The sequence below is a fragment of the Drosophila guanche genome, unplaced genomic scaffold (genome assembly GCF_900245975.1).
Source record: "Drosophila guanche unplaced genomic scaffold, DGUA_6, whole genome shotgun sequence".
In the NCBI taxonomy this organism is placed as follows: Eukaryota; Metazoa; Arthropoda; class Insecta; order Diptera; family Drosophilidae; genus Drosophila; species Drosophila guanche.
Window position 1 is genome coordinate 300,251 of NW_022995748.1, and position 27,383 is coordinate 327,633.

The 27,383-nt window shown below is 48.6% G+C and overlaps 3 protein-coding genes across 9 annotated transcripts; 1 reads left to right on the forward strand and 2 right to left on the reverse strand.

Moving 5' to 3' along the window:
* Positions 1–1,239: 1,239 nt before the first annotated feature.
* LOC117584561 (transmembrane protein KIAA1109 homolog) lies at positions 1,240–26,236 on the reverse strand. Of its 5 annotated transcripts, XM_034273523.1 has the most exons (23): positions 25,593–26,236; positions 22,307–22,586; positions 19,108–22,246; positions 18,836–19,039; positions 18,216–18,771; positions 17,882–18,159; positions 17,695–17,818; positions 16,935–17,033; positions 15,977–16,557; positions 13,644–13,980; positions 12,364–13,584; positions 12,138–12,302; positions 11,823–12,075; positions 10,508–10,619; positions 10,274–10,389; positions 9,429–10,214; positions 8,511–9,369; positions 7,829–8,450; positions 6,840–7,769; positions 3,054–6,780; positions 2,787–2,987; positions 2,591–2,721; positions 1,240–2,532 (listed from the first exon to the last, which is right to left on the reverse strand). In XM_034273523.1, exons 1-23 carry the CDS (start codon positions 25,704–25,706, stop codon positions 1,762–1,764), a joined length of 15,606 nt encoding a protein of 5,201 aa, XP_034129414.1. In that variant the 5' UTR covers positions 25,707–26,236; the 3' UTR covers positions 1,240–1,761. The 5 variants fall into 5 exon arrangements, with proteins under 5 accessions (XP_034129414.1, XP_034129411.1, XP_034129412.1 ...); XM_034273520.1 differs by lacking the exon at positions 16,935–17,033 and having other exon boundaries at positions 2,594–2,721; XM_034273521.1 differs by lacking the exon at positions 16,935–17,033 and having other exon boundaries at positions 11,874–12,075; positions 25,593–26,235.
* Positions 14,148–15,825, forward strand: LOC117584562 (neurofilament heavy polypeptide). Of its 3 annotated transcripts, none has more exons than XM_034273526.1 (5): positions 14,148–14,280; positions 14,344–14,509; positions 14,556–15,327; positions 15,390–15,600; positions 15,715–15,825. In XM_034273526.1, the coding sequence occupies exons 1-5, from the start codon at positions 14,209–14,211 to the stop codon at positions 15,784–15,786; spliced, it is 1,293 nt and encodes a 430-aa protein (XP_034129417.1). In that variant the 5' UTR covers positions 14,148–14,208; the 3' UTR covers positions 15,787–15,825. The 3 variants fall into 3 exon arrangements, with proteins under 3 accessions (XP_034129417.1, XP_034129415.1, XP_034129416.1); XM_034273524.1 differs by having other exon boundaries at positions 14,153–14,280; positions 15,661–15,825; XM_034273525.1 differs by having other exon boundaries at positions 14,153–14,280; positions 14,571–15,327; positions 15,661–15,824.
* On the reverse strand, positions 23,516–24,537 carry LOC117584564. Its single transcript, XM_034273527.1, has one exon. It carries the CDS (start codon positions 24,374–24,376, stop codon positions 23,600–23,602), a length of 777 nt encoding a protein of 258 aa, XP_034129418.1. The 5' UTR covers positions 24,377–24,537; the 3' UTR covers positions 23,516–23,599.
* Positions 26,237–27,383: the final 1,147 nt, after the last annotated feature.

A 27,383-nucleotide genomic window follows, 5' to 3' on the forward strand; every position in this document is an offset into this window, starting at 1 on the left:
GCTAAACTGACACGACCCTTGCCACAGGGCCTCATCCACAGCATCCCCCATCAGGCGCTGAGTTTTTATTCCGCGCGCGCCTACAATGCGTGAAAAGCTCATCAACTTTCGTGGCAACTGTTTCGGGGATGTGCAGCGGAGAGGGCCACACAAAATGATGTAGAAATAGAAAGAGCCTGAACCTAATATGCTAAAAAAAGAAAAGAAAAGAAAAGAAAAAAAAGAAGCGGAAGGAACCCATCACATCGAGAGCAACCAGAGAAAGAAAAGATAATTAAAAACGCAACCTTGATGGAAAATGAAATGTTTACAAAGAGACACAGGCCCAGCCTCAGTCGCAGTCTCAGGCTGAGCCTCAGCCTCCGAAAAAAATGTAAAGCACAGGGACAAGAGAAAAAGAAAATGTTGAAAGGCCCCAAGAAAAGACGAGAGCAGAGCGAGGCGAAGCGAAGCGAGGAAAACATTTGCACTGCCGCTCAGGCAGCATCAGAGAAGGAAAACAAAAAACGGATACACGCAGCGGATCCAAAGTTTACTCAAGCAACACACAAAAACATCACAAAAACGTAGCAAAGTAGTGGGCGTGGAAGGGTCTAAGGAGCAGGATCCGGCGAGGCCCGAAAGGAAGCGGATTGGTGGAGCAGTGAAGCAGTCAAAGTCAAGCGAAAATTAACTGGAACATTTTTTTTGTTCCTATGTACATATGTATGTATATCTGCTGTACAAGGGCATAGTGTAATCGTGGAATAATTAGGCAACGACTAGTTCCGTTTCTCAGAAGTTCGGGAGTAGTTCTGGAGTATCCAAAAATGTGGTGGTTATTGCTTGGACTGTTGCACAGCGATCGTTTATTAGATGACACCCTTCAGTGGTCTTTATTTATAGAACTTACATACTTTATTTATAGTAAAACAAAAATGTCTTATTTTCAGAAGAGATCATTTCCGCATCAATGATCCGTATTCCTTTTGTATCTTTTAATGTTCAAGCAAGGGGGGAACGCAATCATTATTAATTTTGGCCAGTCCAGAGGCGTGCCATGTGCGTAATAATTTCATGGCTTAATGCCAACACAACCTTCAAGTTGTAACCTTTTAACCATAGAAAATGTTGTAAATAATGCGAAATAGGCTTTTGCTTCAAAATAAGTTTGGCATTCTCAATAGTAAAACTATTAGACGCATCGCCACCCTATCGTTACGTCAATCATTTGGATCTGGTTCTAAAAATCATCAAAAATATGTGCAGTTTTTTGTTCGCATTGTATATTTCTGTATAATCAATTAGAGCTACTTATAGTTTAAACACAATTGCTTTGCTCATTGTTGCATGATATATGTATCAGTATGTATTTATGTACGAGTATCTATGTAGGTATGTCCTAAAAACAACAAAAAGCCTGTAATGATAACTACAAAGCGCAAAAATTGAGCAAATTACACAAAACACTTGACTTTACACATCTATAAAATGATTATATTAGTACGCTTAAAAAAAGAGAGAGTTGGGGAAACGAGAGCAAACCATTTACAATACAAGGAAGGATATACATGTGTAGAAGGTAGTAGAAGAAGCTGCCTTATTGGCTAAATAATACCGCGAGTAGAAAGCATGCAGGCAGGCCACGAGACGAAGGGATAATCGGAATAATAAATTATGTAAAAACTTTACACGGTTAAAAAATCTATACATTGCTACTTAAACTTAAACGAACGAACGACTTGGATAATTTTCAATTGTCATATATAGATGCCATGGATGCTAGTTCGTTGATGGTCGATGATTTTGCTGCTGCTTGCTATTGCCACTGCCGCTGGCGCTACCATTGTCACGGTCCCGGTCGCGGTCTCGTTCCCGATCCCGATCCCTCTCCACCTTGTTCTCTCGCACCATCAGCAGCAGCTGAAGCATCATGAGTGCTTGCACCTTGTCCAGGGGGTCCATGAAGCCGCGCTGCAACCATTTGGGTATGGTGGTGCGGGCGTGACTGAAGCCCAGCTTGTTGAGTATGTAGTCGACGCCGTAAGGCTCGATGGACTTGCCCGCCCAGGAGAGCAGGCGAACTGTTGGCTCCAGATGCCATGTCTGGCACTCAAAGTGCCGCCAGTCACGCACAAACGATTCGATATCAAAGCTTGGCGGGGATGCCTCCAAGCCACCAGCTGCTGCTGCATTTGCCTGCTGCTGCTGTGGCTGATGTGTGCCTCCTCCATCTTTGACATCGTTTGTAGCTCCTGTCGCTGTCGATGTTGTGGTCGTCGTCGATGATGCTGCTGCTGCTGCTGCTGTTGCTGCGGCTGCAGCCGTTTTCGCCGTCGGTGACACATTGGTCGTTGAGTTCGCTAGGTTCGTGTGGCTGCCCTGCAGTGGCTCCAGGCTGCTCTTGCTGGCGCTCATTTGCTTGCCCTGGGCAGTTAGGTTCGTATTGGAATTACTACGCTTCTCTTTGAGTATCTCCTCCGTCAGATATGGCTTCAGGTTGGTCTTCTGCGAAAGATTGGGCGAGGCAGCTCGCGCCGATTGAGCTCCAATCTGGCAAGGAAGAAATGAAAATTAATAAAATGCTACAACCAGAGAATGGAAGACTTACCACCTTCTCTTTTTCCGTCACATAGGAGGTGACGAGATCGTGCAGAAAGAAGAAGGCATCCGCATCGACAGTCACAAAGATGTGATCATCGAATTCTGTGATGAAGCTGCACAAAACCTCGGGCTTCGTTTCTGTAAGAAAGGATCGTGATTCCAGTTAGCATTTGCATTGAGATTATGGATGAATGTTTGCTTACCACTTGGCTCTGGCGTGGTTGGTCCCTGTTTGTGCTCAGTCTTGAAGTGCAGCTGCAGGCTGGGCAATGCAAAGATAACCTCCCGGTTGTGATTGTGCTCCTGTGCCTTGGCGGAGCTGGTGCTGCCAGAGGCACGCGTTCGCTCAATCGAATTGGATGCTATCTCCCGCTCGCACTCCATAATGGGGAAGCGATCCACAGCTACAAATGGAAGATAAATGTTAATCAATCATCAGTGAGGGATACAATTTAGGGGCGGGCACTCACCATCAATCTCACTGTTGGCAAACGCATAGTGGAACCACTCGTTGAGCGTCTTGAACTGTGGCGGGAAGATAATGTTGCGCGTAATGCGACTGACAATGGCCATCGAGTGATTCTGCTGCTGCTGCACCTCGGTGCTCTGGCCCAGGCAGGAGGTGAGTGTTTGCGTGACCAGCACCTCATGGGAGCCCGACTCCTCCATCTGTCGCGCTTCAGTGGCGAAGTTAATCGAGGGAGACCTCAGGCTGAACAGCGCCCAAGACTTGGACTTGAAGTTGATGCCATGGAAGCAGGCCAACGAGATGTTCTGCCCACGCAGCTCCACTGTGCCGCCCAGGACGTTGCCATGGCGTGGCAAACGTGTGACCAGAGAAGGCACAACCAGACCAACAGCCTGGGCTAGGGGTTTCTGCCAGTGACGATGGTGCCGGGCATCCGTGTTGTCACCAATCATGCCCGTGGGTACGCCCTGAGGCGCTGCCAGCTCGCCGTTGGGTTTCTTCTTAAACTGCTGCCGTCGCTTGATGCTGGCCGTGCGATCTTGAAGGCGGGGTTCCAGGCTGGAGAAGACTCGCTTCGAGGACTTAAATTGCTGCGTGAAGAACTCCTCCAGCTTGAAGTACATCTTCAACATATCCGCCGTTGTCGACTTGGAGATCATAATCTGCAGCTGATCCCAGCTAAGATCGCCGTGAATAAAGATCAGAGCACGCGGCTGATCCTTGCCATGAGCGGGCGCTGCTGCTGCCTGGGAGGCGGTGCGCCACTCATCCTTCATGGCCGCGGAGAAGCTGCTGATGCGCGTCATCAGCACCGAGGTGCCCATGTAGTCCAGTCGCAGCTCTAGGGCCATGAAGCTCAGTCCCAGCGTATGGTAGGGCTCCATGCCAGCCTCCTCCTTGATGTGGAATCGCTTGTTGATCTTGTTCACCTCAAAGCTACCGCCTACAATGCCACCCTTGGCATCCAGAGCGGATCCGCCCAGGTAGATGCCCGCGTACATGTTCTTGTAGCCGGTGCTGCCAATGGACAGGCGTCCATCCGACTGGAAGTCCTTCGTTAGCCACACCACGTTTCCGCACACATTCCCAATGTTCATTTGCACATTCAGCTTCGTGAAGTTCACGGCAAACAGCACGAGCGTCTCCCAGGATGTGATCTGGTTGTTCTCGGAGGGAGGCGTTCCCGAGGACTCGGCACTGGAGGATTTCCCCAGATTCTTGAGCTTGCGCACAGCTCCAAAGTGTCCCAACTGCTGCTGCTGCTGTGTTGGCTGTGCCTCAAAGTCTAGACGCATCTTATCCTTCGCCCGCCCTGCGTCCTCGCTGGGGGTTGGCGTGGCCGGGGCACAGCCTGTGGGTGTATCCGCACCACCTCCGCTAGCCTGCTGCTGCTGTTGCTGTTGTTGTTGCTGCTGGTGGACACTGAGATCGCCCAGGAAGAGACGTCGCACAATGCGTCGTCTGTACCAAGCCTTGGGAAAGGCCAGAATCTCCGTCAGCCGACGCATGTCATACTTGAAGCTGGCACTGCCAATGTCCACGATGGTGGAGAAGCGAATGACAGCGCGCGAGTGGTCGAGACCTCGCTTGGAGCTGGGCAACGGCTCGATGTAGACCTTGCGGCAGCGCGTGATATGAAACTTGACAAACTCCACATTGATGCTGAGCGAATCCTTGCGCTCGCTGTCGCTCAAGGGCGAGAATTGAGTCTCCTTGGAGGTCTTCTTACCGCCATACGGATGGAAGATGAACACATTGAAGTCGGCCAGACACCCGGTGACACTCAGTCCGCCCGTTGGCAGTGGCTCTGGGTGCGTGTGGTTGCTGGAGTGGTTGCCGGAGCTGTTCTCCTCCTCGCTGCTGCGCTTCGAGCTGAACACAATGTCCAGGCTGGGCAGCTGCAACATACACTCCACGCGGGACACAGGCAGGCAGCTGAAGCGGAACGTCGACGGTTGCATGTGGAAGTAGACGATGACATCCACAGGGAATGACGCATAAGTCACATAGTTGGCGGGCAGAATGTCCAAATTAACAGCCGCATTGAGGTTGGGCGTCTGAGGCACACTGCTGGACTGCCGCGTGGGTATCGGCTCCAGTGTCTGCTCAAGGAACTCGAGAATGTGCGGCGAAATGATGGTCTCCTCGGGTATGCTCTGAAGGGTCATCCAAGCGCAGAGTGTGGCTCGCTTGTTGCCTATACGGCGGGGTCCGTGCGGTGTGGCTGCTATCGATGGATCCGGCTGATGGTTAACCTGCTCCGCCAGCGTCTTGGACTGATAGTGCAGCTTCACGTCCAGCCCGGGTATGTGGAAGATGGTGAGATCCGCCAGCAGGGCATTGGCATTGTATCGCAACTTGCTCTTGTCACGCTGTCTACGCGATGGCGTGGGACTGCCCCAATCGTTGCCAATGCTGCGCTCCCTCTTGTGCGACTTGACGCTCGAGGCAGCCGCACCAGCAGCTCCGGCACCTCCTGCTGCCGCATAGCCCTGTCCCTGGCGCTCCTCTCCCGTGTCTTTGGTGTGCAGCACACACTTGCCAGAGTTCACCAGCACCTTGACGTCCAGCTCAAAGTCAATGTTCGGTTCGGCCTGCTTCTGGCCATGTCCGTGCTTGCGTCGCATCTCCACGGATATGCCATCGACATCCATCTCGCTGGGCGTGCAGTCGCCGCGCCAATCCAACTCGTTGTCCGCCGTCTCTGTGTCCGTGTCCGCATTGGGCAGCGATGTCTGGCGCATGGCCTCTGTGAAGGTTACCCTGCCCAAAGCATTGACAATGCCGACTCCTGCTACTCCTCCACCGCCGGCCGTCTTGAGGGAAGCGCTGCGCGAGTGACAGGAAGCGGGAGTGCTCTGCAGGCTGGAGATCTCATCGTTGGAGGCAATGGTGTCCAGTCTGCGGCCCGCATAGCTGTGGCTGCCATTCTCCAGCGATGGAGGCACTCCGCCCACTCCGGGCAGTCCCACTCCCCCGCCAATATACGAATGCGAGCGACTGTAGTTCTTGAGGGATCGCCGCAGCGAGGGTCGCTTCCACTTCTGGATCATGTCGCGCCGGAAGTACTTGTAGCAGATGGCCTGCAGCTCTTGCAGCCGTCGCTCCTCATGCGCCACCGTATTGTGGGATGCACCCAGTGTTCTCAGATCATTGATGATCTTCAGCTGCTCGGCCATTTCCTTCTCCATCATGAACGAACGTTTCTTCGAGTCGATGGTGGGATCAAAGACGAAAGCGGGCAGATTGTCGAACTCTCCGCGACGCCGCACATAAGTGTCTCGGCAGCTTTGATCCCCCTCATCGCTGTCCGGCGACTCCATTTGCGTGTCCTCCTCCTCGAAGCCCGTCAGCATCGTCAACGTGTGCCCCAACGAGCTCAGCTGCTTTCCAATGTTGACGTCCAGATGGATATCCACGCCCTCCATCTGCCACTTGACATTCAGCAGCCACTTGGCATTCTCGCCCTTCTTCGCAGCGGTGGTGCGTGAACAGACCTCGAAGGTGCCCTCAGACACCACGCACACATTCATTATGGGCTCACCGCTGGTGGGTTTCCAGTCATCCAGATTTGTCTCGAAATCATCGGCAAATCGAAGGCACAGACCCTGGAACTTGCCCTTGGACACCAGTGCGCCCGAATTGCAGGCCGAAATGATGGTATTCTCCAGTGTGATGACAACAGCTCCTTTGGCATCGAAATCCTGATACGAACGAGAGCCAAATGACTAGAAAAAGTTGAGTTAAATGAGGAAATTCTTGTAATGAAGTGTGCAGATGCACCTACCACAGTATTCACTTGTTTCAAGGGCAAACATATGCCCATATCCTCGACAGTTAGCTGCAGGAATAGTGTAGACAAGTTGGAGCCTGCTATTTGGCCAAAGGCCACACGATCAAAGACTTGCTGCTGCTGCTGTGCCGTTGCCTGGCTGTGCTCGTAGCAGAGATTGGCACGCTTCTCGGCCCAGTATTCGTAGGCATTCTTGTAGTTCAGCCACACCAATATGGCCTTGTCCACGGCTATCGGCTGGATGTAGACCAGGGGTCGCTTCAACGTGAGCAGAATCAGCTCCTTGTCCTCGTTGAGCAGCTCATCCTGGAAGGCATTGCGCAGGCCGATGGTCGTGTGGAAGAAGGCATATTGCTGGAACTCTGGCTCCGCCTCGTCAAAGATCACATTCCTAATGATCTGTCCCAGCGACAGATTAAAGTCAATGTGCGCCTTGAAGAACAGCTTCCGATTGCTCATGTCCCCCAGATTCTTCACCCGATTCGACAGCTGCAGCTCCAGAGTGCCCGTCTCAAAGCGCACCGCCGAGGAGCAGGGCGTGGTGGCCGTCAACTGTATCCTCTTCATCGAAATGTTAATGGAGAAAAGAATCCGCTTCAGCGTAGATTCCTGCACGCTCGAACTGTCGCCACTCTCCTCGGTCCACAATGGAACGGGCTTCTCCCCGCCGTAGACCTTCTGCAGCACTTCGTTGATCTCGCGCATGAAAACCTTCTGCACAAACACCAAGTGATTCAGCAAATCTGTGGTCAGGCAGCGCTCGAACTCGCCAATCTCCGCACTGGCATTCACATAGCCACCCTGCCGCAGCACAATTCCCTCAATGCTCTCCGTCTGATCCTGGCGATTGTCTGGAATGTACTCGGCCAACACATGAACGGGCGGCAGGCCAATGCATGCCTCCGATGGCAGATTCATTTCGTTCTTGAAGGAATGCAAAATAGTTAGTCAAAGGAAAGATCTGAGAGCAAAGCGCAACTCACCTGAATCTTTGTGTTGAAGCTCAGCGTGTGGGTGGGCAAGTCGATGACAAATTTAGCCCTTTGGCCTGTGACGCCCATGGAACTGACATGATTCATTCGGTACTGAGCCTGCAGCGAGGGCAGCAGCGCTGCATTGATGGACAGACTCTGGAGGAGTATATTGAACTGCATGACCAGCGGCTGGAGCAAGCCATTCTGATGCTGTGCCGCCGCTCCGCCCAACTTCGAGTGGGTCATGTGAGCGGCTCTGCGTGCCGCCTGCTGCGGCTGCTGTTGTGCTCCACCGCCGCCGGAGACGGTACGTTCTCGCATTTCGCTGGCCACACCGGCCGCACTGCTGGCACCGCCAGAGTTTCGGGCATGGAATGGAGACTCTGGCTCTTCGGCTGTAAATGAACGCAGCGTGGAGCGACCCGAATTGCGTTTTACTCTCAGCTCTTGTATGGTGGATGATAGCTGCTTGGAACTGCGCGTCATCATGCCGTGCAGAGCCACTGGATGCTGCGGTATGTCTATGTTAACAGCACCGATTGAGAGCAGGCCGCTGTTCTTGTCCTTGCCACGCTTGGAGAGGCTCGAGTAGAGCGTCTGGCTCTTGCCAACGGTTACTTTCACAACGGTTCTGCAAGCGAAACACAAGAGTTAGCGTGCAACAGACAAGAGGAGGATTTGCTATACTTACTGCTGACTGGGAGCCACACCTTCCAGCAGGACAATCATGGCTCGTCCCACTTGTCCGGTGAGCGAGCATTCCAGAGAGACGGGACGCGCCTTCTTACGCCACGTGGCCGTGCTGTTTAGAGTGGTGATCTCTGACTCGAGCTTGAGCCCGGAGAGTGTGGCCAGCAGTCGGGTCTTGTGAATCTTGGCCACACCAAAGACAATCAGGCGAGTTCGCTCCTGGGACGGCCCATCAATGATAAGCATCTCGCGATGCTGCGGCAATGGCGTGGGAGCACTGGCCAAATCATCCTCATCATTGACAAACGCCGACGGCTTCTTGTGCTCATTGAGCGAGCTCCTCTGGACCACCGTCTTGGTTTCTGGCATCGTGCCGTACAACTCCAGCAGATGGTAGATGGTCTTCCAGCAGTTGGGCGTCTCCAGCAGGGGGGCCATCGATGACATACCCTTGGTCAGAGTGTTCTGGTAGTCGCCACTCATGCTGGTGGCACAGCCGCCGTTCAGCGAGGCCTTCGATTCGGTGGCCAACTTGAGGATATTCTGCTCGTGCAGCGACATGGTGGGACTGTCCCGCAGAGGCGACGAACTCGACTCATTGAGATTGGTGTAGCCCAGCTTGCCCTTCACCGACTTGCCAGTGGAACGCAGCTTCTGAGCGAAGCTCTGTGGACGATTCTTTGCATTTGGTGACGGTGTCAGCTGTATGATAGGCGCCAGGCCACCTGGACGCGTACGAGATGCCGGCATTGTTGGCATCGTCTCGTTGAACTTGTCATAACGCTCATCCGAATAACTCTCGCCATGGCCAAAACGTTCAGAGACTGAATTAAAACCGAGGATATCCGTGGGCTCCGAAGCTGTAGAAGATGAAGGAAAATTTGTAATTAGATCCAGAACTGTATCTTTCAGAGCTTACCCAAACTACATTCATCCTTGGTCTGACTCTTTTTGCTTAGCTCTGGGTGATCGTGGAACTCATTCTGGGCATCCTTTACATTCTGATACATGTTGCAGATCTGATGTAGCAGTCGCAGCAGCGGCATATTCACCTGCTGCGAAATGAACCTCACATTGAGGCTGAAATTGATCACAGTACTCGTGTGCTTCTTCAGCTGTCGCCGCGACATGTAGATGACATTCTGTCGGGCCTGATCCACTGCCCCATCGGACATTTTCAGCACCTCCAGCTCAACGCCGACGCGCTCGCACAGAAACAGCGGAGTATCCATCATAATGGATGCCCTGCCATTCGATTTCTTGTTCATTTTTGCCGGCTTCTGGGCTGGATTCTTCTTGTCGCCTGCCTCACTCACGACAATGTCAACGCGTATGGAATCGAAAGTGCCAATGAGCGAGAGATTTGTACCGAAATTCTCCAGCGAAGAGATGTCTGCATTGGAGAACTTGTTGATCATCTGCTGGGGCATGACGCCCAAGCAAGTGAGCAACGGTTCAAAGATCAAATGAGCATCCAACAGCTTGATCGAATCCTGCATAATGCCACTGCGCGTTTGGGTATGTCCAGGGATCTTCGGAGGAGCAGGACGAGCATGCTCTTTTTCGGCAAAGTGCTCTTTCTTTTTGTTGTCCTGCTGCTTGGCCATCCAGAAGTAAAGATCCTCCTTGTGACTCTCAGCACCCAACCAGAATTTGTTGACCGAATTGGTTGAACTGAGAGAACCCTCCTGAAGGGCTCCATATTCTGCAAAAGTTAAAAACTTTTAGCAAGAAATCCCTTGGAGAATGTTCTTGAATACATACCAAATTCTGGAACTTGCTTCTCCACCAACCCCGAGATAATGGGCAACATTTGTATGCTGGAACGAGATGAATTTCCATGTGAATTATTCGAGGCTTTGCTGTGCACTTTGTTCAGCCTAAAGCGTAGAGCGGGGATGCAGCAGAAATGCGGGGTGCAGATTAGAACAACAAATGACAAGCAATGAGAAGCAATTGTGAGTAAGCCCGAGTACTGGGTGAAAGGGTGAAACTTACCCACGACGCGGGTTATGGATATTCGGTGATGTCGAAGTCGAACGCTGAGAAGCAGCTCCATGATGGCCTGCCGCTTCATGGCTATAAGATAGTCCGCCATACTGATTGTTTTCTATGAATGTGAAGGGTATAGGGAATTTGATGAGTAATAATTTGGTAACCTTTTTTAATATTTTTCTTCATTTTTGTGTTGCAAGGTTGTACAGTAAACGAAAGTGTTAAGAGACCAACACATAAATCACATTTATACGATCATAGAATCAGTGGACCATACAATGATTTCATACAACTAAAAAGTCCCAACAAAATAAGCTGAGAGGCTTTTGGCACGGGCAGTTTCGGCTTTGTATAGCTCTCTCAGTACTTCTGTTACATTTATATTGAATGAACTGAAGCATCTACGAGTAAATACAGTTTGTGGCGAAACTAAACTTGAATATTTTGTCAGTCAAAGCTCGAAAACATTAGCTTGCGGCGCTGCCGCTCACGTTTTACGCTCAGTTTTACGTCCAACTGGAGCTACGTCTATGCACACAAAAGGCGCGTGCAGAGCCCTGCTTGAGGGTTGATCAATGGCAGAGCTCTCAGCTGAGCTAAACAGCAATGTGCGCACTTGCACTGGTGCAGTGTTTTTGTATTTTTCGTCTACGCTTTAAATTAAGCTTTCTACGAAGCTTTCAACTCCGCTTTCAGCTACATTGTGCTCGTTGCTTTGCAGTTATTTTGCAACGACAATTTCTTTGCTCTGCTTGTTTGTGAACTTTAAGCTGAACTTTTGTCTCATTTCAAAGTCTGTTTACGACAGTTTAGTTCTACTATTTGTTTTTGGGTTCACTGAAAAGTTCCGTTTAGTGTACAACACATTTAGTTATAAATTTAGTTCTATATAGAGGATAGATAATAGCCAGAAAGGATAGAATAAAGAATAGTTTGTATTGTAGTACGAGTATAATGCAAACGCAAAAGCATCAAACAATATGAATGTGTGAACACTTAAAGCATTTAACAAAACGTATGTGTGTGTGTGTATGTGTGCGAGAGGAGGAGTGTACAAGAAGAGAGAGACACCCAGAATTGGGGGGAAGTTGAAGGGAAAATAGTGGATAGATCAAAGCTAAACAAAGGAGAGATAGACTAAAAGAGACTATATAACACACATTCAACAAATCCGTGCAAGAAAGTGTGGAAATAGGAAATAGGAAAAGGAGGGAAAGAGGCTGTTTAAGAGAACTATACATAGATAACTAGGTTAGGAGGAGAGAGAGAGAGGAGGTAGACCAGAGAGAAAGAGAGAGAGCGTTAATCAAAAAAATACCAATGTGAGTTCGATGATGCTGTGTTTGCCCAAGTAATAAAGCATTCTCACTCTCTTCCGGATTCTCGCCGACGCCCGCATAGGCGCCCATTTCAACATCACCTTCGCACTCATCATTCTCCGCCTCCTCCTCGTTCTGCGGAAACGAGAATGTCACATTGATGGGCCGTGCCAGCTTGTTCTTGTACTGATGCTCAAAGAGTATCGGATTGTAAAGAGTATTCTTCCACTGGCGACTCAGCACAATGATGCCCTACAAAGAAAAGGGGTTATATCGTGGCTTGGAAAAGATGTAGCCTCTTGAGAGCGCCTCACCTGACGCAGCGTATTAAGATGTGGTACATCCCCCTGCTTAAAGATGGGCTCAATGCGCTGCACACCCTCGTCCAGGACTAGTTTCTGCATAATGTAGCACAGCTGACAGCTGGGATCTTCCTGCAGCGTCTTCGAAAGCAGCGTATAGTTGTTGGCATAGCGACTCTACAAATGCATTGTTACAGATTCATCACTCTCAGGAATACAAACAAAAATGTTGCCTCACCTTCTTGATCTTTGGATTCCGTTGGATCTTCTCATTGTCCATGGCCTCTGCCATGAGACAGGCGGCCACTGCCGTTTGTCTCGTGTGCAACGCCTTCAGCAGCGCAACCACTTTGATGGCCAACCGATTGCTGGGATTCATCCAAGCGGTGATGGCTGGCGAGGCAGTGCTCAGCAGATTCCAGTCGAGACGCGTCAAATCGATCTTTCGGGTGATGGGCACACAGGGCGGTGCCGCAAAGTTTAACCACACGGCCTTCAGTTCGATCACACAGGAGGAGGTCTTGTCGGTTTCCTTGACATTGGAGAGCACCTTGTCGTAGGCATCCTTGGAGTTGCTGCCACCGGCTGCCCCGCTCTTCGGAGCTCCTTGATTACCTGTCGCTGTGGGTCCCTTTTCTATATCCTCGTCGGGAGGTTTGGGTGTGGATTTCCTCTGGTCAGCCCCAGAGGTGGAGCTCTCGCTCACCATGACGCTGTCCAGGGCCTGGTGGAACTTCTCCTTGGGTGTCTTTGGTGTGGGTGGCTTTTTGGTGATCATGCGCCAGGCAGCCTCCGCCTTGGATGTGGCACCAGCATCCGAGGAGGGTGCTGCTGCTCCTCCCTCGTTGCCTGCCGCACCCTGACCCACCAGATCGTTGAGATTGAAGCCACCGCTTGCGGACACACCCTCGCCTCCTGCGCCCGCCATCTCGGCCAGCTCTTCCTTGCTGTTCTCGGACTTTTCAAAATGCGAACGCTTCACTATCTTCACGCCGACACCCTCCAGGCCGCACTCGAACATGATGTAGCCGATGCTCTCGATGCCCGTGCTCTCCGGCATCTTCAGGCACTCGAAGAGCACTTTGCTCTTGTGCTCCGGAATGGCAGTGACAATAATGGGTGAGTCCTGGGCACAGGACTGACCCTCCGTCTTCAGGCGTCGCAGCTGTGCATGCGCACGTCCAATGTCCAGAGTAATGACGAGCTCCTCAAGCTGCTTCTCCGATGTCTCTATGAGAATGGGCTCCCCCTGCACATTGTCCGGCCGCGTCTGCGAGGAAAGATGCGCCAGCAGGGCACGCGTTCCCTTCATAATGCCGCCCTTCTTGTGGCTGTTGCCCGACTGCACTGTCTGCTGGATGTACACGTTATGCATGGAGGCACGCGTCGTTTTGCCCAAATGGAATTTCGTGGAGATTCCCTCCATGTAGAAGGTCAGCAGCGAGACGCAGCTGAGATCCTGCCAAACAAATGGACAACATTAATTCTGTTTTTGCTTAGAGATTGTCAAACTCTTACCTGAACATTGTCCAGTGCTGCCACGGATATCACTTCCTCCACAATGGAGGATTGCAGCATCGTTATGCTGACTTTTGGCAGCACAATCAGCCCCTGTGTCTTGGTCGAGATGCTCTCCTCGTAGACATCGCTAAGGAACGAGTCTCCGGGTCCCTGCAGATGTCGCTCTGTGGTGGATCGCTTCGAGTTGGAGTGCACCTGCGACCAGTAGCTGAGGCTCTGGTCTCTCTTCAGTATATTGTCGTTGTTCACCTTGGCAATGCAAGACGTGTGAATGAAGTTAACGACCGAGAGCAGGTGCATTGACTGTATGGTCGGGATGGCGGCCTCAACCATTCTGGAAAGGGATAAAGAAACATTTTAATCGGTAATCAAAATTGTTGCTGCATTTTAGCACTTTTAAATAATTCTCGTAAGCAGTACAGAACATTCAACCATAAACTGTACATACAAATATTTAACTAAACTAAAATCGAACTTCAACAGCAACAGTTTCAATCCCACTCAAATAAAATCCGTAGTTGGCTTTGCAATTATTCTCAAGATAAAATTTAGGTTTGATAAAATGAAAATGCTTTTAATGCAGCTTTGTTTACTATATTCCATAGTCCCTTTATTACTACACGCGTATCCCCTGGTAAGTATCCATTCTACTTTTACAGAGAGTCCACCTCAAACTAATTCATGAACTCAAACGCAGGCACAACATGCTGATCCACACAACTATCCTGATCTAACAGCTGGCCTAAGCGATGGCGAGGTTCGCTCTGCCCTGGATGGTCTATCCCTGGAAGATCTGACCAGGCTGGACAGGCTGTTGGATGAGCACAGCAATCACGGTGATGATGCCAACTCGGACCCGAACGGTGAGTGTTTGTAGATGAGAATGAGATTTTATGACCAGTTGGAGAGACTTTCCAAAGCAAGCAAGTCAAAGAAACCAGTTGAGGCAAGCTAAGGGCACGGATGAGCAGGTATTTGAGGATCTGCTGGCATCGGATGACCAACTCAACGATAACTGCAAGGACGAGGATGAGGTTGAGGAAAAGAAACCCAAAAAGCTGTGCACCAAGAGGCCGCATTCCCGAATTTCCACACGAATCTTACCGAAAACAGCAGGGACTACCTGCGATCCTCCCGAAACAACTCCAGAAGGCCCCAAGAAGAAAACTTCCTCCAAGAACAAGCCAGACGACGACAACTCGGATCCACCCGTCGACCTATCCAAATGCCAGAAGACTAAGAAAAATAAGAGCAAGCCCAAACCGATTGTCAAGAGCGATGAAGACTGCAATGCCGATGATTTCGAGTGCCTGGACAGATTCCGCGAAAGAGAATCCACCAAAATGTGGAAGCAGTCACCACTCGATTACGATGAGGAGAACGCCGATGACTCTTCGGTTTACGTTCCACCCAAGGAGCTAGCGGGCATTGAGCAAGTGGATGAGGATAGTTTCAGACCCTTTTTGGATGAAGAATTCAAGGAAGATCAGGTCGAGCACAGCGAAGGGAAGCCACTTGCTGAGGATCGGGAGGAAACTCCCTTGGAGCATACAGAAACCTACGAACGCCATCATCTCTCGCGAATGGCACATCGACAGCGAAATAAAGCCAAATCACATAAGGAGAAGCCGCTACCATACGATAACATTAATGTGAGACCACAGCTCAGTGCTGTCGACAGGTTGGCAGCATAACTACTTCCGCGACACACGTGCTTAAATTTGTTTACACATTTTTTTGCAGTTTTCTTGCCAGCAATGAGCGCGAACCGACGCGCTACCTTATCCAGATGGAGAACGGCAACATCGAAAGCCCGATCGGTCTTGGCGAGCATCACAGCCAGAGCGAAAATACACAGAAAATGGGCGGTGACAGTCAGGGACAGATTCCCAATGAATATTTCGAATTCAGTCGAACGAAGCGAGAGAACAAGCGAACGGACGATGCCCCAGACGTGAGTTTTTATCAATTACATATAGTCCATACTTTATCTGTGGATTGATCCACTCTGTAGAACTCTAAGGAGACCTATATGAAAAAGCTAATGGACTCCTTCCCACGCGATCAGGACGGTCCGAGCAATGACGATATGGCTGCCCTACAGGAATCGGGTTTCCCACATTTGCGCGTAAAGCGCTGACTTTTTGTTGTTGTTGTTAAAACGTGTTTTTATCAGAAAAACTAAATAAATGTAATTATATTTTTTAGCCCACGAATTGATGAAGCAGAAAGTATGATTCTCATAAAGCGTTTGCCTGCATGAATAATGAACCAAATGAATGAAAGAAATCTTATATGATTTATGTGTAAAACATTTTCCATATACGAACCTTTGTAGTCCCTCCAGCAGAAGCGGCGTGAGGAAGACATTTAGTTGGCCCTTCAGCCTGGCCACCACAGAGGTGCATGCAGCTCCTCCTTCCGCCTGGAGGCTCATAAACTCGCCATCATCGAAGCCATTTGTGGTCTTGTCGGCTTCCTCTTCCTTCAAAAGCACACTGGGATCCCAAGGATGGGACTTGGGTCCGCCCATGAATGTGGCCGAACTGTTGCTGCCCGTGGCATTCTCGTAGCGTGGCACCACCTTGATCTCACGCCAGCAAGAATACAATTCGAAATGGGGCAACATTTTGCTGCCAATGTAGGTTAGACCTCCATCCTCGTTCTCGCTGAAGAGCGGCGTTGAGAAGACATCCGGGCCGAGGGGAAAGGAGCAGCCATTCCAATTGAAGCACTTGACTTGCGACAAATGATTCAGATAGCTGGCCATCAGCAGTGGCGAGTCAATGATGGGTCGATTGACCTGCTGATGGAGATTCACCAGAGCCACATCCTCCTGCGATGACATGGCAGAGATGAAAGAGTTCGACGACAGCGATGGAGTGCCCGACGATGAGCCACGAGAGTCCGCCTGTGAAACATTTAGTGGTGAAGAGAACGAAAAGATTAATAAAAGAGGTTTGTTTGGGGTTAGCTACAACTAAATAGGCAAAAGCCAAAAAGTGGCGCAAGCACAAGAATTATGGAACGAAAACTTAACTTAGAACTAGGATTCGAGATTAGGTTAAAATACCAATCGAAGCATGCTCTAATTACTGTCTGACAGACAGTCCATGCAACTGTCCATTCACCTGAAACGTGTGTAAATTTCGGAAAATCTATGGATGTGAAAATCTATAAACAAATTAATGAAATTCTACAGGTACATTGAGATTTTGTGGTTCTACTTTCTAAGAGGATTTCTTTGGTTTGTTTTGTTTTTGCGGTTGGAAACTAAGAACTACTCACATCATGAACAAAATGTCGGTACTCAGGTCGTGATGAGATATTTGTTATTTGTTTTCTTATTGGTGTGGCAAGACCGTGAATGCGTCTCGCGTCTTCGTTCTGGATGAGTATTTTGTTTTTGTTTTGGTTTTTATTTTTTGTTTGTTGGTTATTTAATTTGATTTATGATGAAGATCGAGGAGTTTTGAGGAGAGGAATAGAATTTAGGTGTGTTGTATAGTTACAGATTTATGGCACGGCTACTCAATGTTCAGTTAAGAGAGAGATCATGGGTTTTAAATGTTAACTTAGCATTGAGAAAACGTCGCTTAAGAGTTATATGCCACGGTTCCACTAGGACTCATTCTGGTATTTTTTGCAATGAAATACTAGAACTTGATCGAAATAATAGATTTATCAATAGCTAACTGATTTCTAAATGAGAAAATTGTAACAATTTCATCCACGAATAGCCAATGTTCTCCTGATGGAACTGTGGTGTAAAATATTTATAATAATATAAATATACAGATTGTTCAGTTAGATCTTAAGTTTAAAGATAAACAAAGCATGCATTGGACTGAGTTTTTCAGAATCTCTTCTTGAGCAGCTTCTTTCGCCGAGTGAGATTTTTGTGATACAGAAAGTGAGATAGATATAAACTTGGCTTCAAAAGCAGAAAAGCGAAACGCGGCTCGTGTATAAATGTGGATGTATATATTATAATTAATGAACAAATCTCCCTAGCATATGAGAAGCATAAAAGGTTCTTTAGTTTTACCAGTTCTGTGGTGCTCTGCGGCCGCTTGGGCAGTGTTTTATTGCCATCGGCTGGGGCATGAATCTCCAGATCGCTGCGATATGTGGGTAGCGTGTGGCTGCCGTTCTCGTTTTGAGCACCAATGCTGCACACAATAAAGAAAGGGAAACAATTATGCTTATACTTGAATAGCAAGTAATTTGCGTACCTCAAATCTGAAGAGAAACGCTTCCTGCCAGAGAGCACGACGGATCCGCTGTTGGCACTATTGCGCTGCTTCATGGATCCACGCTGCGACATCACATTCGATATGTCCTCCTCGGCAGAGAAGAACATCTCCGAGGGATTCTCCGATGTCAAGGAAATGGTGCGCTGTACCTCTCGCGGCAGCTGCTCGCCCAGTGCCTGACAGTGCAGCGCAATGTCGGCAATTTCAAACTCCAGAGGATGCGAATGCGGTGCCGAATGCGACATCTCATCGGGCATCTGCAGGGGAACAAATGTAAGTTTTAATTTATTTTCTTTGCTTACATTGAACCTACCTCATGCTCATCATCCAGCGCCTCGCCCGTAAGCCGTGAGTCCGATATGCTTGTCTTGGGCGGCGACACTCGCAGTCTGTTCGAATCGGAGCCGCGTCGCTTGATGTTCATGCCTGAATCGCCAGCAGCTGCCTCATGCTGTTGCAGTTGTAGCTTCTTGGAGGGGCTATCCAGCAGGCGGGCATAGGGCACCTCCACTGAGGTCTGACGCGTACAGGGATAACGCTTGCTGCGCCTCTCCAGTGTGTTGGGTGACCCGATGCTCTCCCGTGACTTGTGGCGGCTGCTCAGCTCTGGTTTCTCCACAGCGGCATTGGCACTGCCGCCGATCTTGAACTTTGTGCCATCTGGCAGGGAGCAGTGCTCCGATTTCTTGAGGCTACCGCCATTCCGCAAATCCCCGCCAGTGGGCCTGTACAGCCGACCCTTGCCATTGAAGTCGGCCGCATCGTAGAGTGAGACACAATTCAGGCTATAGGGTGGCGTGTGGAAGACAAGTTGTCCTTGATGGAGTATGCTCTCGCCGAAGCCAAAGTCCTTGTTGTTATTGATGATGCTGTGGGGACAAAAGTAAATCATTTCTCTCTAATTTTTTGCACACATTTTTGAGCCACACTCACAAATAACGCGCAATGTTGTAGTTATCAAGGACATCCTGTGCTGTGGGCTTGAAGAATTTCTGTCCATTCCGATTGCTGCCAAAGAAAACGCAGCCTCCGATGCAGCCACAGCGTGAGATCTCTGTGCTGGAGGACAGTGCACTGCCATTGTTGGACCACAAGAACCACAAACGCTTGAATTTGGCATCGTGTTCGCGCAGGAAACTGTACGGAAGAGAGGGCGAAAAGAGAGGCGTAAAAAGAAAACCAATTAATGCTCATTTTCCACTCACTTGTGCTGCACCAGATGCAGTTCATGATCGGGTATGGGCAGTGCCGAAGCTCCCTCTAGCAGTATGGGTCCCAACGAGGTGCAGCCCACTTCCACCCAGTTCTCGGACAGATCTACCGTCTCTGGGGTGCGCTTGGCCTGCGGCTCTGAGAAGCTATCCCGCAGCCTTCGTGTGGCTTCATCACGCGAATCGCGCCGAGAAAACGAATTGGAGCTCCTTTTACCGCAAGCCTTGGCGTGCGGGGGCGCATGATCCTGAGATTTTAACGAGTCCTGATCGGCACGACGCAGCTTGCCCGAGCGATTGCTGCCCGTGGTGTTGGTGTTGTACGATGGCGTGGTGGCGTGCAGCATGAATAAACGCAGCAGAATGGAAGGTAGCAGTCCAGAGATGCCCGACTTGACCCGCTGTCCGTGCAGATTGCAGTTGGCAAGGCGAATGGGCGATATCCAGGCATGCAGTGCCGTGCCGCTCTCTATCAGATAGACATCGACAGCATCCACCGACACACGCGTCATCTTGTACTTGATGTCCTCCGAGGAGGGGCACTTGTACTTCTTCTCCTCCTTGGTCTGGGGACACAGATTGCTCGGCACTCCGTGATGGCAATTCCGTACCGTTTTCGGCGACTTGAGGCAGTTCTCGGGATCGATGGCGAGCAGAATGAGCGTCTCCAGTCCCGTCACAACATTCACGAGCTGCGGCAGCGTTAGTTTCCCCGTGAGCTTGCCCAGCTGCACTTCCACCAGCCAAGAATATTCGAGTGTGTCCTCGTCCAGGGCGCATCCCTCGTTGCTGAACATCGCATGACCACGCACCTGAACGGCCGAAAGCAACAGGTGTCCCTGATTGATGTGCTGCTCCCGCTGCGGCCGCTGCAGGCTATCGGAGGCCAATAGATAGGAGGGACTGACGAGCACCTGGAGCGTCGTCTCGTGGTAGCGTTTATTCATCTCGAAGCCAAATCGTTCGATCAGCACCACCGGACAGGGCGGATCATCATCGTTGCAGTTTTTCATCACATGCGCCTGAATGTCGTGTATAATGACGGAGACCATCACCTCGAGCGGCCGATAGAGACGCGGATCGAAGGGTTTGCGCTTCTCCTCTGGTACCTGCACCTCCGAGATGGACTTGTTGGCCAGCTCCTTCTCTTTGGCCAGCAGCTGATCCTTGGGATTGAGTGCTGGTGGCTCCTTGAGATTCACATTCGACTGCTCCATGTCAGTGAAGCTCTGATCCTCCCCGAAAATGTTCTCCTTCAGGCTGATAAAGTTCCGCAGCACATTCCCGTAGGCCATCAGCACAGAGCTGCCGATCTCCAGCTCCACGGTGACATGATCCGCCGCCAAGGTTCCCGGATCGAATTTACTAAACTGCTCCGGTGGCTGCTGCCAGCTGCTGACTGGCGACTTTCGCACCTTGGGTATGCGCATAGGACTGAGGAGTATCTCCTCCTTCTCGGGCGTCGTGATGTCCGCCTGTGGATCGGGGCCTAGCGGCGGCACCGGATGATACACATACTGAATGGACAGCGCCAGAATGGGCACCGCCCAGCAGTCAATCCAACCAGCGGAGCGCTGACAAATCTTGCGCCACTTTTTCGTATAGAGCTCCGGCCGGCGGCAGAGCTTACCCTCGCGGGTCAACAGTCTTGCATTCTCGTCTATGGCTAAAACTATGGGACGCACCGAGGACACCTCGGGCACGTACATACTGAGGTCGAGGCCCTCGCCGTGGATCCAGAACTTCAGCGTCACCGTCTTGGGCAGGAAATCGTCAAAGGGCAGAGCAAAGCTCATCTCGAAGACATCGCCGCAGAAGGCCAAATGGTTGTTCTCCTGATTGGCGCTGCTGCAGTCGATCCAATTGTACTCGTTGCACAGCATCAGAATCTCGAACTCGTGCAGGCGGATATTAAAATTGCACGTGTAGGGCACAAAGCTGAGGATATCCGGACGGGCCTTGTTCGCCCAGTCCTCGATGAGGTCCTGGAAGAAGCACTTGTGCTTGTACACAATAAAAGCGCTCGTCTTGCACCCGGCCAGGGACACGCTCCAGTCCTGTGGGGCATTCCATTTGGTGGGATAATGGATGCGCACCTTGTACTCCAGGGACTCAAACTCCGCGAGACTGCGGTACTGCAGCGAGGTGGTGGCCTCCACATGGAAGAGCTGTCCCTGTATTTTTGATGTATAACCGTCGGGCAGCGTGATCCAGGGTATTGTCACCTCCACATAGGAGGCCGGTCCAACAGTGATGTGCATGGCATTCGTTTCCTTTTCCTTCGAGAAGAGTATGTCGATAGTGGCCTCGTTGAGCACACACAGCGTCACATCGAACGACTGATAGCTGCGCAGCTCGCCCGGCTGCGGTGTGGGTGTGACCTCTCCCTCCTTCCAATCGGATGGATAGAAGTATTTGTACAGATGATCCCGCTGTCGATCGGCCCAGGGACCGTAGCTGAAGTCCGTGCCCTTAAGGCAGTGCGCATTGATGCCCCAAACAGGCGGCGATGGCTCCGACTCATCACCATTAGGCAGCACAATCTGCACGGGCTGTTCGGGCACAACGCCTGGCTCATCCATGTAGAAATATAGATCCATTTGGTTGGACATCATCACCACAAAGCCCTCGCCCATGTAACGCGGCGGTTCGTCAATCAGTCCCGTGTACTTGGGACTCGGACAGAAGAGCACCTTGGCATTCTCCACCTTGGCCTTCACGAAATGCATGAAATGATCCAGAGGACAGACCGCCGGCTTGGTGCTGTACGTGCAGTGCGCCTCCTCCACGGATATGGACAGTGTGGTGGGCGTCAGACGATTGCCAAATACAAAGCGACCCGAACAGATGTCGATCTTGATGACCGGTATCAGATCTCGCCACGTGGTCGCCTGCATGGCCTCCGAGTTCTTAACACTGTTCACCCGCTGACTCTGACGCGCGTTCTCCAGATTCATGTTGTGCTCCTTCAGCTTATTCCGCTCCTCGTTGCTCAGCAGATCCGTGGGTATCAGCAGCGACGGCTCCAGCCCAAAGGTCTTCTCCAGCTTATCGTACAGATCCGATCGATTGTAGATATGCAGCTCGTAGCCATTCAACTGAACGGACAGACGCGTATCCGAATGCGAAAGATCTGTGGGGGAAAGTGGACACATTTTAGATAGATTTCCTTTGGCTTGAATTCCTCGCTTACCCTCGGACACATCCTTGGGCACATAGGACCGCCACCAGCGGAATATAAAGTATCCATCCTGCGCCCGTACCGTGTAATCGTAGGTGATGTACACAAAGTCACGGAACATGATCTTCCCCGCCAGCGGATTCAGTGACACCGATCCGATCTTAAAGTATGCACCCTTAATGAACCATCGATTGGCTATCTTTGTGATGAGCATCCCGATCACACGATGATTGTAAAACGTGATGTACGTCACCCAGGTGATGGTCGTCAGCAGCGAGCAGAGTAGCCATATCTAAAGAAAAAAAAGAGCAAAGGATGGTTTGTGTTTTTATAAAGAAAAGTTAATTATATTCTTGAAATAACAAACAGGATGAAAGCTTATAGAATTGGTCGTTCCGGTTTACAGTTGCTGTTCGTGAGACCTCTGAGGACGGGAACGTAAGTCAATCGACACGTGAGAATTCGCCAAAAAACGTATTTAAAAATCGTAACTCAATAAATAATAAATCGTTGAAATATGTATTTCTCCAATAGCTAAAATTTATTTAATTTCCTTTAATTAAATCCAAACATGATTGAGTCCGTGGTTGCGTTCGATTTCAAAGATAATGGGCCCGAGCAGTATGAGGGGTGCTGAGAATATCATCCATGAGCCGTCACACACTTTCTGCACGGCTGTCGCTGTTACTTGAGTGACTGTGGTAATCGCATTTCGAAGCGATTCCGAAAAGAATTCTGTCAATCCGTTGGGCTCATCGTCGTAGTTCCGGTCGGACATTTTACTTTGATTTAGAATTTGATTTTCCGTCTGGTAAAATAATTCTCAGAATTATGAGAAAAACAATTGAGAATTTTTGTCAGAGGTCTGTGAAAACGATTACACAAATATGGATATGAATTTGATTTAAAACCTAAAGGCAACTCTTTATGTGGAAGTTTCCAAAAACTAAGTTCACCAGCTCCAAGGCTAGGCACTCGGGCTGATTCGAATCTGACTGAAGGAAAGACTCGATAACGAGTAGAACTGTGATTTTATGAGTGCAGTGAATGCAGGGCTCTCGTACGCACTCCTCGACGTTCTCAGAGCGAGGGAGTAGGTACCAGTTCGTTGTCCACACAGAAAAACAATATATGAACAAATATATCTTAGAAAATTAATAAATAAATAAGCAAATTTGGTAAATTGTGCGAAATTTTTACTTAAATCATGACAACAGAAAATATTTCAAATACATTTGGGTCTTCGAGGGCTTTGACAATCAACTATCAGGCTCAGGTTAGCAAAACATTTACAGATCTTTCAGCTCAAAGTTCATCCTCAGAGCAACACCAATTTTTTATGATTTTTACGGGGGCATCGGTGTAAATGGTGCCCGTAAATTCTTTTTCGAAGCCGTCCTTGACAATGGTGCAGCCATTGACATTCTCGTAGTTCCAGTGCTGGCCTGCAAGTCCAAAGTTTTGACAGTTTGAGAGTTCCGCAGTTGCTGGTGCATAATGAGCCCGACCCGTATGCGGATTCACAAAGTCCACCCAGTAATTGGCCTCTGCGATGCTGTGCGCCTCTCTGATTGCCACCTCCAAAAAGGTATTGATGGCCAGGTCCACGTCGCAATTGAACTTCAGGCTGATAGTGGTGAATTCCATGGAGTCCCTGAAGCCCTGAAAGCCCTCGCAGTTGCGGTAGAAGATGGACTTCAAGTAAGAGATCAACAGCTTGGGCATCGGTTGCACCTTCAACTCAAAGTCACTGCATAGCCGCTGACCATTGTGGCACATCACAGCGTTCCCCTTTTGAAGGAGCTGCTCATCCATCAGCTCGTAGTCATGGTGAGCCGGCGACACAAATTGTGGGAAAAAAAACAATTCGGGACACTGAAGCGACGGAAAATTGGGAACAAATGGACCTGATTTCTCTTCATCCGACAGCTCAATATCCCGTGGATCGTCCACCACAAAGGTGGGCTCCGGTATGCTCCATTTGCTGCTGGCCAAGCGGCAAAGATTTGTCGAAGACACAGCGCGGCCCAGCACTCCCTGGCGTTGCATTGCACAGCCCACGAGGACCCTCAGTGAATGCATAATTTACAAAGATTTTAGCAAACAAACAAAAAACGTTTAAAGAAGAAAAGAAAAGAAGAAACCAGAAATTTGGGCTCGCGCTTTAATGAAATAGAGATCGGAATTAGAAGCGTTCCTTCTAATATTTGTCCCTCGCTTTTTGACATTAGAACTTTACGTTTTTTTGTTGCAAGTAAGGAATATAATTTTGACGAGATTTGTACGTGAAGTTGATGTACAATGAAGTATAAGTACATGAGCATCAGATGGGGGCAAAGTTTTAGAACTGAGACTGTGTTTCAGCTCTACATATTTCGGGGTGGGGCTGGCTAAGCCCCACAGTTGGACAGTGCTAGTCCAAAACTGGAAGGGCAAATGTGTATTACAGTAGTGAATCTGCCAAGTTTTCTAACTTCGTCATCTATTTTATTGATCTGTAAACTATGACACTTAGCTAGCTTATTAAGTGTTATTTAGAAAAAGTTTTCAAAATTCAAAAACTGCTTTAGTTTGTATGCATAAATATGCATTGAGCTTATGTATAAAAGAAACTACTTCGTTTTACAGTTATAGCAGAAGACCATGACGGCGTGGAGTGTAGGAAATAATAATACAAAAAACTGTGTACATACAGATGTATGTATGTAAGTAAATGCTGAATGACTATCAGCGGTTCTGGGTCTTCTGTGTTCTGTTCAGCCAGTGGGGATAGTACGAACACAGAGCCCTGTGGGTGTGTGTCAATGACCAAACCCCAATGATTGATAAGCCCACTTGCCGGGACACAAAAGTGAGAGCTCTAACGGGCAACAGGGACTGGCCGATTGTGGCGGGGAATGGAAATGCTGGAAAGTGCGACTCTGACGGGGTCTGGGACTATTAAACGCCAGCAATCAGTCCATTCGCCGTGGAGATAAAGCCACTCGTCGGTTGATTCATTTACCCATACCATCGTATTATAATCAGATTACATTTATATATGTATATGCACATATTATTATGTTTTGAGGTGTGTGCGTGTGCACTTCGACCTAATTGAGATGTACATATGTACATACTCGTATTGTGTCCTCCCCCTGTTTCTGTAAGTGATAGTGGCACCACTTTATCCTCTTCGATATATTGCTGAACTGCATTAAATCTTACATGGTATGGGAGCTATCATTACTGAATCCCTAGTTTTGTTAAGAGTCGCTATATACATATTGTATGCTTTTGTATATTCGTAGTCACATACCATTCGCGCATCCAGATTCATGTCATTGAAGGCTACATTGTGGGAGTTGTTCCAGGTGCCGACTTCCAGAAATCCCAGCGGGAAGACGTCGTCGCTTGTTTCCTCCACTTCCATGTTGTGTGTGTGTGTGCTGTGTGCTCGGATGGATCGAATGACGGCCTTTGTCGTTGTTGTTGTTGTGTTAATGGAATTTTGCACTTATCGCTATTGATTGCTTATCATCATTGTTGCACATTATCGACTCACACTGTACACATAAACATTTATACACAACACTATATCATATTTGGTGGCTACTTTAGCATTAACGGTGTGCTGCAGTGCCGTGCTTTTGATTATAAATTCAATCTATTATTTCTATGGGAGCACAAACACACACACACACGTACGAACATATACTGTTCGATTTTTCCCACTTTGTATTTGTGTTGGAGGTCGTTGTCGCAAGTGTCTCAAATTTTCCTTTGACTTTTTCGTGCACTTTCATTGATTCAGCGGTGCTGCCATTATGTTTGGGATGTGCTTTAACTACTTAGATCACGTTTTAAACTATATTTAGTAACAAATGGCTAGCTATTTAGCACGAAACTAACACAAAAAATATTTGTTTTGGTTTTGTTGATGTATTTTTTTTCCTGGACTTTTGCACGGTTGCATTTTTGGGTGTATTCTTCAGTATTTATTTTTGTTTGGTATTTGTCTTCAGTATGTAAATGTATTTAACATAAAAAGCTAGTAGGGTTCTCAGCGCTTAAACTATAAGTTTATCAGATCTACAATAAATTCTCCACAAAATTGGCTAGTTTTCACTACTCCTTCCTTCTTTCTTGGAACAGCTGTTTACCAGGGCTGTCAAACAGTGTGAGTGCGTTGTTCTCGATCAAGTGGACCATCAAAAATATACTAAAAATAGACTGAAAACACTTTCATATACGATTTAATATAGATAGTAAAATATACTTAAACCCTAAGAATACTCTATCTCTATATTTTAAATATGCTCCTAGAGGTTTATAAATCTATACATTCAATTGACAAGAATGACAGCCTTATTATTTCTGTCTCATTTTTTTTCCTCTGTAAACACTTTGAACAATTATATTGTTCATTTCAGCTTAATGATAAAAATTGAAAATTGGCGCACACAGTCAAACCAATTTTGAAAATGTAGTTATTTATTGTATGTAAATACATACATATGTTTACTGTAATTCTGTATTCTGTAATAAACCAATGAAAATACACTTGGCTAGAAGCTCATCTTAGAGCGCACAAATCTCGTAAAAGTACGGTATGTAATTTGATTTATGTTCTATTGGAACTAACATCTAAAACTGTTTATCAGGGCAGCATTTAACTCAAATACAGAATGTTGACATTGGCCAACATTTTCTTAATTATATGTTTCGCTCTATTAGAATTACATCAAATTTATCAAATATACGATTCAAGATATTGTTCTGGAGAAAGACAAGTTCTATCTTTCATTGTTCTTTCGGATATGATCTCTGAATGGACTGCCGGAATGGCGCACTTTTCAGTGCCCATGTGAGTTTCTAAGTGTCTGTAGTACACCTTACGTTTGGATCTAAATGTCTCGGAACAGTGGGGGCACTTATAAGGATGCTCCCCAGCGACAGCAGCAATGTGTGCTTTGAGTTCCCGTTTAGTAGCAAATGCTCTCGAGCAGTGGGAAGAACATGGGTAGGGTCGCTCACCCGTGTGTAAACGATAGTGGGTTTTAAGAGTGCCAAGTGTTGAGTATGACTTTAGGCAAATGTCGCATTTTAA

What these genes read in the sequence shown, in the direction of transcription:
- LOC117584562 (XM_034273524.1), top strand. Translation starts at nt 14,209, where the DNA reads ATGAAAATGCTTTTAATGCAGCTTTGTTTACTATATTCCATAGTCCCT. An exon ending in TGCCAACTCGGACCCGAACG is followed by an intron (nt 14,510 to 14,555) that starts GTGAGTGTTTGT and finishes CCAGTTGGAGAG; the next exon opens with ACTTTCCAAAGCAAGCAAGT. An exon ending in CAGCTCAGTGCTGTCGACAG is followed by an intron (nt 15,328 to 15,389) that starts GTTGGCAGCATA and finishes ATTTTTTTGCAG; the next exon opens with TTTTCTTGCCAGCAATGAGC.
- LOC117584564 (XM_034273527.1), bottom strand. Translation starts at nt 24,376, where the DNA reads ATGCATTCACTGAGGGTCCTCGTGGGCTGTGCAATGCAACGCCAGGGA.
- LOC117584561 (XM_034273523.1), bottom strand. Translation starts at nt 25,706, where the DNA reads ATGGAAGTGGAGGAAACAAGCGACGACGTCTTCCCGCTGGGATTTCTG. An exon ending in CAGCACTGGACAATGTTCAG is followed by an intron (nt 13,585 to 13,643) that starts GTAAGAGTTTGA and finishes TTTGTTTGGCAG; the next exon opens with GATCTCAGCTGCGTCTCGCT. An exon ending in GCTTCAACACAAAGATTCAG is followed by an intron (nt 7,770 to 7,828) that starts GTGAGTTGCGCT and finishes CATTCCTTCAAG; the next exon opens with AACGAAATGAATCTGCCATC.